The sequence below is a fragment of the Anomalospiza imberbis genome, chromosome 2, assembly GCF_031753505.1.
Source record: "Anomalospiza imberbis isolate Cuckoo-Finch-1a 21T00152 chromosome 2, ASM3175350v1, whole genome shotgun sequence".
Classification (NCBI taxonomy): Eukaryota; Metazoa; Chordata; class Aves; order Passeriformes; family Viduidae; genus Anomalospiza; species Anomalospiza imberbis.
Genome location: NC_089682.1, coordinates 18,794,926 through 18,805,140, shown reverse-complemented (window position 1 = coordinate 18,805,140; position 10,215 = coordinate 18,794,926). Strand labels below are relative to the sequence as shown.

Here is a 10,215-nt window from a genome sequence, read left to right as displayed (position 1 = left end):
TGTTAGTCATGGTCTGATCAAACATTAAGGAATTCTGGAGTGATGTAATTTCTAGACTTTTGATTAACTTAGTCAAGAGCAAAGCAGTGGGTACTCAAAGTAGCTTACGTGCCTGTTTCAGGACACGTATGGATCTTTTCTGCTGCAGCCGACCTTCAGTGTCTAAAGCCTGTGGGTTTTTTTTGAATACTGATGTGCAATCTGTGCAAACCCATGGCATTCCCCAGTAAAATTTGAACCCGACAGTTTATACATATACAATTGCATTCCCTCCAAATAACCAATGTTAGGATTAAGCAATGGCAGGACTAACACTAGCAGATACAGTGTAAAGTTTATTGTAGAAAAATAATCCCCTAAGGAACTTGAGGGTGTGTCTAAATGAACAGAATAAACATCTATGCTGAGTGTGTATTGCTGAGAGAGAAATGAAACTTTCCATCTAGTACATGTCTCCCTCCAGCTGTCCTGTTCGTGCATGGCTTGATTTTAGACCTGGATTCTTGGAATATTTTGGCTATTATGACAAGCATTGCGGACTTGTAACATTAAAAGTGAGTGTCGATACAAACCACAGCCCACTGGTGGCAGCAGTTCGTTAAGAGTGGACAAACACTGCTTGAGCAGCAGCGGGTCGGCACGCCAGCACGTCAGTCATTTGTGGGCAGAGACACACAACTCTCACATCTAGTTCAGTCTACAGGGACACTCTTCTTTCTTATCCCAGAATATGCTTTTCATGAAGACCACTGCTGTGAAATAAAACTTAAATTAAAAGTGAGGGAGACAATAGTCTGAATTCCACGAGGCTATGAGTTGAGATGTGCTCCCTTTGGAACGTTTGGTACCATCCCCAATTTCACAGCTGCTCTGTATAAGGCACAATGAGTAACCACAATGAGTAACTGTGATAAATGGAAGTTGGACCCTTATTAATATCAATAGCAAACGACCATGGACTCAAAAAAATGCAACCTACACGTTTTTACTCTGTCTCCTTCTGTGTGATAGCTTGCATTCAGGTTCAAGGTAGCTGTACACCTTTCTGCATATACGAGCTCTGCTTGCCTGCCTGTAGTGGCATATTTAAAATAATCCACTATGTCAATATCTATTAGTGTTACTGTTGTATTTTTCATAAATGTAGAAACTTCCTACCAACTTTAAAACATGCCAGAGAATGCTTTTGTTTCTGTTAGACATAAACAGATTTGTATCTAGGATAATGAGCATAAGGTGAAACTTGAGATGCCACAGACCCTGTTATCACCAGAAGCTGTGAGTAAAGCTGAAGGTTCCTCTTCTTTCAAGGGAAAATGGACACTTCTCCATCTGTTCCCACCACTACTTTTTCTGCCATCAACCATGTCTGTGGGTGTATGCATCTAAGCCTGACATTTTAAAAACAAAAATCACAAGCTTGATCAATTTTTAATCTCTAGCACTGATCCATACCTTTCTGTGTGGAATAACCTGAACACTCCTGTGGGCAAAGTGGTTCATTCCTGAGGCCCCTCCCGTCTTAATGGCCTCAAGAGCAAAACTAGTCCAGGTAAGATTATTTGAAAGACTGAGACCGTGATATAACCTGAGAAAATTCTAATTACCTACCAAGCACAGGGTCCTTTTCAACCCACACAACCTGCATGTGTCACTTTGCTACAACAGATGTCCCTGCCTGTCCGCACTTCTGTTTCCACTTAGACATTGTAATTCCCCTCCAAATTAAAAGAAAAATGTGAGAGAAAAAGACCCGCAAGTTTCAGGAACTGCGTGGGGGCTGAGGACACATTTGTCAGGTGATAAGAGAGCTGTGAGATGAGAGATGCTATGAGAGCTGTGCCTTTCATCCTCAAGAAGGTTAACCTGCAACACACACACACACACACACACACCCACACCCACATAAACGCACACAAACACACACACACACCTAGTCCATGATTCTGGTGGAATACACCAGAGACAACTAAAATCCAGGATTATGGCAGTTACAAGAAGCACTTCTCCCTTGCTTTTTACAAACTGGCACTATAAAGAAAGCATCACATCAAGAAAGTTTAAATGACTTGGATGTACTTTACCTCAAGAGCTTAATCTCTCACTTCTTACCCTGGTGTCAGATTGAATGTCAAGGATGTGTGTCAGGTTTTGAGCAGACCTCCTAGCTATTTTTATATCTTGTTGGGTGGCAAACTTATTTTCTTCTATTTTCTTTTTTTCTTTCTTTTCTCCTAAAATTAAATTAAGAAGGGAGTAGTGTTGAAAAATAAATAGATTAGATAGATAAACCCACATGTAAACTTTGAAAAACCTCACCTGCCTACAACCTTACAGGAGACAAAAGATTGTTGCACTTGTATGGGTTTGGAAAGCCAAAAGCAGAAAGAAGCTTGATAGCTGAATATGCTTAAGATGGTTTTAAAGCAAATGCCTCAGATATGGCTAGCAGCATTCAGCACAAGCAGTAAAATCCACCCAAGAAAATCAACATAAAGCAATAAACCTGGGGTGAGTCCCAAGTTGCCACTAGTTTAAAGCCAGCTCAGAGATAACTATATACAGAGCACACCACACAGGTGTGGCCTCACGGGTAGTGCTGTTTTTCAAGCTAGATAAATAAGTCCTTCCGTATGCTTAGTGACTTACACTACTCTTCTGTGTCATGCTAACTTGCCATAAGAATTTTGGTTGTGGAGGGAGGGAGCCCCACTTTGGAAAGACATAATTCACCGAATTAATGATGCTGGGTACATTTTATCACTCTGAAACTCATCTAAGAGTACAGTATGCAATGTGGGTATCTTGGGGATGGTCTCTGACAGGTATTTCCTTATTTCTGTGCTGTTTCTTAAGAACAGGCGGACTGGCAATCCTCAAGGGGACTGCCAAGGCCCATACAATAGCCTAGGCAGTTTGACGCTATTAGTCATTGTTTCATTCTGAGTGTTTACTTCGGTCATTCCTTTTTCAATGGAAAGCTGATAAGAATAGCTGCCTTGTCTTTTGTATGTTGAATGGACACCACAGTATTTCAAATGCCTATCTAGCTTTACCTTTGCATTGAATAAACTCATATTCAATGATGGCATGAAAATCCAGTCTTTTCATTTGCCTGAGATTTCTGTTTGTAATTTCTATTGACACCCATACACATGCCATAAAATTAGCACTTTTGCTTAGGAGAAACCTAGCATTGCAGGAACAAGACGTGTCTGAGTTGCACTAGGAGAAATGATTCATCATGCTTTTGTGATGCATAATGCTGATATTGTCATTTACAAACATTCAAAATTATTGTTTTTACTCATAAAAATGAGAGAAAAGTTGCTGCAAAATTCAGAAAGTGATGGCAAGCACTTGTGAAACTTTATCACAGAGATGCTTTTCTTTAGGCAGGAGATATGCTAAGGTATTGTTTTCAGTTCTCTCAAGTACTTTGCAACTCAAACACTGTTTCTAGAGATAGCTTTCAAACATAGTGTTTACATATACGATCATACAATAACTGAGGTAGGAAAAGACCTGTAAGATCGTGAAATCCAATAATTAACCCAGCACTGCCAATTCCACTGCTAAACCAAGTACCTACCTGCCCTGTGTGAAAAACACAAGACAAGTAACTGGATGTTTGGTGGTTCCCTGCAAACTTACAGATATCCTTATGAAACTTTGAGACATACATCTTTTGCTTCTTCTTCATTTAGTAGAAATTTCAGAGTATGATGGCAATAAATTTTTAGTATCCCTGAAAAGCCAGAAATGACAGCTGAAGGCCCCTTCATTTTGTTTGCTTTATTATTGATGGTATACAGGCAGCCTTCCACTCGCAGTGTTTGAATAGCCTGGCTCCCAAACTGTTGCGTTGTCACAGCTTTTCGTGTGCATTAAATAAAGGCTCAGCACTCTTCATTTATTGTTTACGGGTATAGGCAAGGCAGGGAAAACAGAGTCAGGCAGATTGGTGTGGGAGAGGAGCATCTGCTACTAGAGGGTATTTAGCTTCCTGTGCAGCAATCTGAGCTTCCCAGCCTGGCTTCTCTTTTCTTCTCCCACTACTTTCTGAAAGTCATGACCTGTTGCAAAGTTCCCCTTTTGTCAAGCACTGTAAAAAAGGAAATGCCGCTTTTTGTAAAGCCAATTAGCACCAGAACCTGTCCAACTACGACAAGCATTTTGTAATCCCTCTTCTGAAATCGAGTGGTGGGGGATGGGAAGGTTCGCCTTTGAAAAACGTTGCTCCATGAATCAATTACCCTTTTTTAATAATAATTGTCGGTAGCAATTTGTGGAATGTGGCACACCACAAATATTGTGCTCTGGTGTTTGAACAACTGAACACCCAAGCCCTGATGTCACTGTCAACACCCCGCTGCTGTTGGCAGGGAGGCAGTGCAGAAAGCGACTGCCCAAAGGGATTGTCTCTTCACTTACACTCTCGGGCTCACTGCCAGCTCCTGTTTCCTCTAGCAGTATACTGAGTGAGAGAAAGCATCCTCTCTCAGAGAGTCAAGCATGTGAAAAGAAGATTTCACATGTGAAACTGAGACCTGGAAAACAATCACTTGGCTTCCCTTTCTTTAATTTATTTCCCATATGATGGAGAAATTTGCATAGAGAGTTTATTTTTATCTTGCTAGTCATTTTATGTGCCTAGAATCCCAATTTGAATCATTGGTAGAGGTGGGAATTAACCTTGGGAGCTTCATCACATGGTCTTTTCCTTTTTTCTTTTTTTTAATATATGTGTAAACTCTATGGCAGAGTAAGCATAAGGTTAGAAGACTTGTGCTCCTGATCATGTTTCAAAACATTCTTCGAATAGAGTTCAAGGAAAAGTCCACTGAAGTGAGTTTGAGATACAGATACTTCCACTGACAGCTGCTAATATCTGATTAAGCCCCTGCTCCATGGCCTTAAGCAAGTCTCGTATTACGTTTAAGCAAAGAGGATCACTATGTACTTACCTGAAGAAATCCTTATGTTTTTTTATAAGGCTTCAAATTTGAACATACAAATGAGATGCAAGAACTATGGTTTAGCAGTTTTCCTGCAATGTGAATTTCATAGAAGGCAAGAAAGAACTTGCTGCCTTGTTCTAGCTCATCCCTTGAAGGTGTTAGCAGGAAAACTGTTAGCAAGGGTTCAATTTCCTTCTTGCAAATGGAATCACCAATGTGCTGAAAAGTGCTTTCCTTTAACATGCAAATGACTGATAGAGGGCATGTCTAGCAGGGTACTACAATACCAAATATTAGTTGACTTTTTCAGCTGATTTGTTTATTTTTTTTTAATAATCACAGTAAGAAATTGCTGACACAAACCTCAATAAAGCACTAAAAAAAATTATCAGCTCATTAATATCCAAACTAAGAATTCCTAAGCTAGCTGTCCTTTACAACTCATGGCCTCGGACATTTCTTGAGGATGTCAGCTCTATCTCATCGAAGTGTGGTTTGTTGTCCTCAGAAGTTACTTGACGTGACAGTTTTCCATGAACATGTATCTTCCTTGCATTCTCCAAATAATAACAAACATAAGCAAACATAAAAGGACAAGGAGATGTGCAATTTTTCTAGCTACACCACTAATGCAAACTGTTATGGAGAGGATTTAATTCTACAGAAATTAGCTGACCTCTTGCCACCAAAATGCAACACTCATTTTGCTTCACCAGAACAATCCTGTCTTCGTATGGAAAGTACATGTACAATTACTAAAGTACTGTGACTACCTCAGTATTACTCCACCAGAAAAAAAGGTATGGGAAGGCAGAGAAACAGCTACAGTGTAAAACTTTTGTCACTGTATCTCAGAACTATAATTGAATCTAAGCTCAGCAGTGGAGTCTGGTTTGCAGATAGCAGCAAAGCTCCATCTTAGGCTGTGGCTTACACTGATTTAGGGAATCCATGGCTCTGTTCCAAAATGAGTAGAAGAAAAGAAGGCAATGTTGCTACTGGACAAGCAGTTTCTGAAAAAAAGCCAGACCCCAGTCATACAAACATTTGCTGTTCTTTAATTTCAGGAGAACATTTTCTGCAGTGAAGTCAGGGGAATACTGACTTGCTTAGACAAATCTGCGAGAAGATCGAGAATCCATAGAAGAAAACAATTCTAAAGAATATTTATATTACATTTACTCTCACTTAAAAATCAGGAAAATCTTTGGCAAAACTGAAAAGTCTGGGTCTGTAACGTCATTGGGGATGCTTATGAACTGATCATCAGGGAAATATCACAATTCCCGTCATGAGGTTCAATGCCCTAAAGCATCAAAGCTGTAAACGGCCATAAACTCGTTTTACAGAACTTGCTCAAAAGCTAGCAGACTTAGTTGGTATCCAACACAGAAGATCCCTTGGGAACATTTTTAATGCCATTATTATGAACATATGTAAATATCCCAAATTTATATGATCTATTTCTGGTCCTTACTTTCCTGAGAGGTTCCTTTGGCCTTCAGTCTTGTACAGTTCCTGCCTCACACCATGTTCATCTCAGTTTTGGAGGTGCTCATGCACTGCAGGAGGAAACTAGACTTTATACACCACATCTCCAAATGCAATGGAGCTCGACTTTAGGAAGACTGTGGGCTGACTGGAAATCCTGGTTCACTATAGAAAGTATTGTTGGGATTGCCATGGGGACAAGATTTTACCTCCTCAAAAATACAGCTCCGGAAATGCTATGAAAAATAGCCAGCCAAGGGGGAGAGAGGACAACCTCCCCCTTGAAACAGAGAAACAGAGAAAGCAGCATCCCCAGGGATTTTACTGAAATGTATTTACAGTTCTCCTTGCATGTATTAATACTGCTTGTGACTCAGGGCTTTTAATTCACCATTAATCACACTTGCATCGAATACCCTGCTGGAGGGCAAAGAGCAGGGAGCAATACTCTCCATGGTTTCCATTCAGGTACACAAGAAGGAGCAGAAATTAAATGAATTCCCACATGCCTGCTCCTGTACCCCCTTAGACCTGGAAAGCGAGCGTGCCTTTGCTCCCGTGCAGGGCTGCCGCCAGACAAAGGCGCAGAGATTTCCCCGTCTCCCTGTCAGTCAGCCACACGCACACGCACACATACTCCCCCCGGCGTCTCTCGGCTCTTTCACGTGAATACTTCAGTTATTTCCCAATGCCGTATTTGCAGAAACAGGAATCACGCGTCCCATACACTCCTTGCTCCTGCCCCCTCCCCTACAGCAGCTGCCCACCAAGCCAGATGATGCTGCGACTGGCAGCGATTCCTGCTCGGAGCTGCCTCACGGAGTCCCCCGAGCCCAGGGAGCCGCTGAGCACATCTGGAACACCGCAGCGGGGCCAGGCAGCAGCCCTGACCCAGCCGAGGGCCCAAGGAGCCCCGTCCTCGGCCCCAGCCCTGGTCCCAGCCCTCTTTCCCTCCGGGCACAGGCAGACTGGGCCGGGCGGGCGGTGCCAGGGAGCGGGCCCGGGGGGAGGCAGGGCCAGGCGGCATCTGGCCAGAGCCATTGTCTGCTGGCCCGGCACCAAAGCCTGGCCGGGGGGCGTTGTGGGGTGGTTCCCTTCTTCCACTGCAGCAGGGTTGCAGCGACATCAGCAATGGGATTTTGCTGTCCCTGCATCGGGATGCAAAGGCAGCGGGGGGTTGAGGGGCGCGCCGGCGACAGCTCCCGGAGCTCTGAAGGGACGAGGGTTCCGGCTATTCCATCTAAATGCCGACATTTGAGTAACGTTATCAGCGAGATGATATTGCTCAACCAGGCGAGCGTCACGCAGGGACGTGGAGCAGAGGCACCGCCCGGCTCCAGCCAAACACAGCCCTCTGCCGCCGCGGGAGGCGGCCGGCGGCTGCCCCTGCCCTGGCCCCGGTCCCTGCCTCTGTCCTGGTCTCAGCCCCCGGCCCGGCCCGCCCCGGACACGCAGCAGCCCCGGGACGGGGGCCCGGGAGCCAGGGGCAGTGGCCGCCCCCCCGGCCCGTCCTGGGGATGTCTCCCGTCGGCCGGGGCCGGGGCAGGGACCGAGGAGTCAGGGGCGATGCTCGGCTACGAGCCGAGCTGAAAGCTGTGCTTGTGTCTCTGAGTGTGTCCGGGTCTGTATGTGCGTGTGTGTGTGTAGCTTTGTGTGCGTGTACGCGTGTGCGCGGGGAGGACGAGGGCTGGGCGAAGAAGGGAGGGGGAGGAAGCAAGGGGGGAAAGAAGAAAAGAGAGAGAAAAAAACGCGGAAAGCGGCAAAATCTGGTGACATCACCTCTCATTTGCATAGGCGCGGGGATAAAACCGCCCCGCCAGCGAGCGCCTTTTATACTGGCGTGCGGAGCGGCGGCAGCAGCGAGCGGCGGGACTGAGCATCACCGCGCGGCGACACCGGTGGGTCCCGCCGCACCCCCAGCCACCCCCCCGGGTCCCTCAGCACGGGCAGCATGAACCCGGCACCCCTGCCGGGGGGGCCGCGGGCAGGGCAGGGCGCGGGGGCTTTTGTCCCGGGGGGGTGGGAGGGAGGCAAGGAGGAAGGGAGGGGGCTATTGTCCGCGTGGGGGTATTGTCTGAGGGCGCGCTGCTGCAGGGCGGTGGCGTGCGAGGCGCGAGGCGGCTTTGTTACCGTCACAGGGCTATATTTTAAAATTACTTTTCTCTTAACGAGTTAAAAACGCGGTCGGCGCCGGGTGCGTCCCCCCTATTGTACTCCGCAGCACGCAGATAGTGGAACCTGCCCCCGGTGGAGACTGGCGGTGAACCGCAACGCTTGGGATATTGGATTATACAGACGCTTCCTACAAATTAGTATTATTTTTAAATATGTCGGGGGTGAAGCGTTTAACTTGGAGCGAGCTTGAGCGTGCGGCTCCCGCGGGTCCCCGCGCTGGGTGCGGCGGGCGCGGCTCCGCAGGGGCGCCGGGGGGGCCGGGCAGCCCTGGCCGGGGGTAACGGGCTCTTCCCCTCCGTGCGCAGAGTCACCTGCCAACATGTCCGACAAACCAGACATGGCTGAGATCGAGAAATTTGACAAGTCCAAATTGAAGAAGACAGAGACGCAAGAGAAAAATCCGCTGCCTTCAAAAGAAAGTGAGTGGCAGGGAGGAGCAGGCGCGGAGGGAGGGAGGAAGGAAAGGATGAAGGGGGGAGGCGGGAGGAGACAAAGAGGGGCGGCAGGCGGGAGCCGGGGGTGCGGCGGGTGTAGGGTGGAGGGAGGATACACGGCTATATCTGTGCTAGACAGCGAAAACCTGAACCCACCGCCTAGCAGAGCTTAATTTACAATTGTCTACACCCTGTTTTGATCTGTAGCTAAAAATATACATTTATTTTAGCATCTTATAGCAATTGTCATGTGAATGCATTTCAGGTTCTCGGTTTTCATTTTTTTTCCTCTTTTTCTGTTTTTTCCCCCCTTTTAGCAATTGAACAGGAGAAGCAAGCGGGTGAATCGTAATGAAATCTGCCCTTCCAAATTATGCACTGTACATTCCACAAGCATTGCCTTCTTATTTTACTTCTTTTAGCTGTTTAACTTTGTAAGATGCAAAGAGGTTGGATAAAGTTTAAAATGACTGTACTGCCCCTTTCACATCAAAAGAATAGAGAGAACTACTGACACTGAATGAAGGCGCTGCCTTTCCCTCTGCCTGTCTGGCTTTGGTCCTGGTGGCATGAAAGAGCTTGCATGTTGATGAAAGAAGAACTTGGGTGGGACTACAGTAAACTAGAGTAACACACGAATAAATGCAAAGCTGTATCAAGGTCCTGCGAGCTGTAAAATGCAGTTAATCGAGTGCCATTTTTTTTTTTTTGTTCAAATGATTTTAATTATTGGAATGCACAATTTTTTTAATATGCAAATAAAATGTTTTAAAACCTGGATGGTATTTATGTCCTCTATTTGGAGAACTGTATCAATGGATAAGAAGCATAAGAGCCGGTACTGAGACACAGGATACTATAAAACCTTTGGAGATGCCTCAAACATCAGTCACCACTCTCATTTTTTTCAATATGTGTGCTCACCAATACATAAACCTGTGATCCTCGAAGCTAGTTTTTAGACAGATTTCAGTAAAAAATTGCATATCTTATAATTTGTCACCATGTGAGTATATTCCTTTAAGTATTTCTTTTATATAGAGATTGATAAAGGCAAAAAAAATTGGGCTGTGTTTATTGCTTTGCCCCACCCATAGCATAGCTCTTTTATTAAGAACCATTCTGTACTGTTGCAGAGATTCAGCCTCGGTTGT

General features: G+C 45.3%; 1 protein-coding gene across 1 annotated transcript; it reads left to right on the top strand.

Annotated features, from left to right (window-relative positions):
• Window positions 1–8,228: 8,228 nt before the first annotated feature.
• Window positions 8,229–9,839, top strand: TMSB4X (thymosin beta 4 X-linked). The gene is made up of 3 exons (XM_068180056.1): window positions 8,229–8,350; window positions 8,935–9,046; window positions 9,379–9,839. Exons 2-3 carry the CDS (start codon window positions 8,947–8,949, stop codon window positions 9,411–9,413), a joined length of 135 nt encoding a protein of 44 aa, XP_068036157.1. The 5' UTR covers window positions 8,229–8,350; window positions 8,935–8,946; the 3' UTR covers window positions 9,414–9,839.
• Window positions 9,840–10,215: the final 376 nt, after the last annotated feature.

Coding starts and splice junctions, on each gene's coding strand:
- TMSB4X (XM_068180056.1), top strand. CDS start 8,947: ATGTCCGACAAACCAGACATGGCTGAGATCGAGAAATTTGACAAGTCC. Junction 9,047..9,378: donor TCCGCTGCCTTCAAAAGAAA/GTGAGTGGCAGG, acceptor CCCCCCTTTTAG/CAATTGAACAGGAGAAGCAA.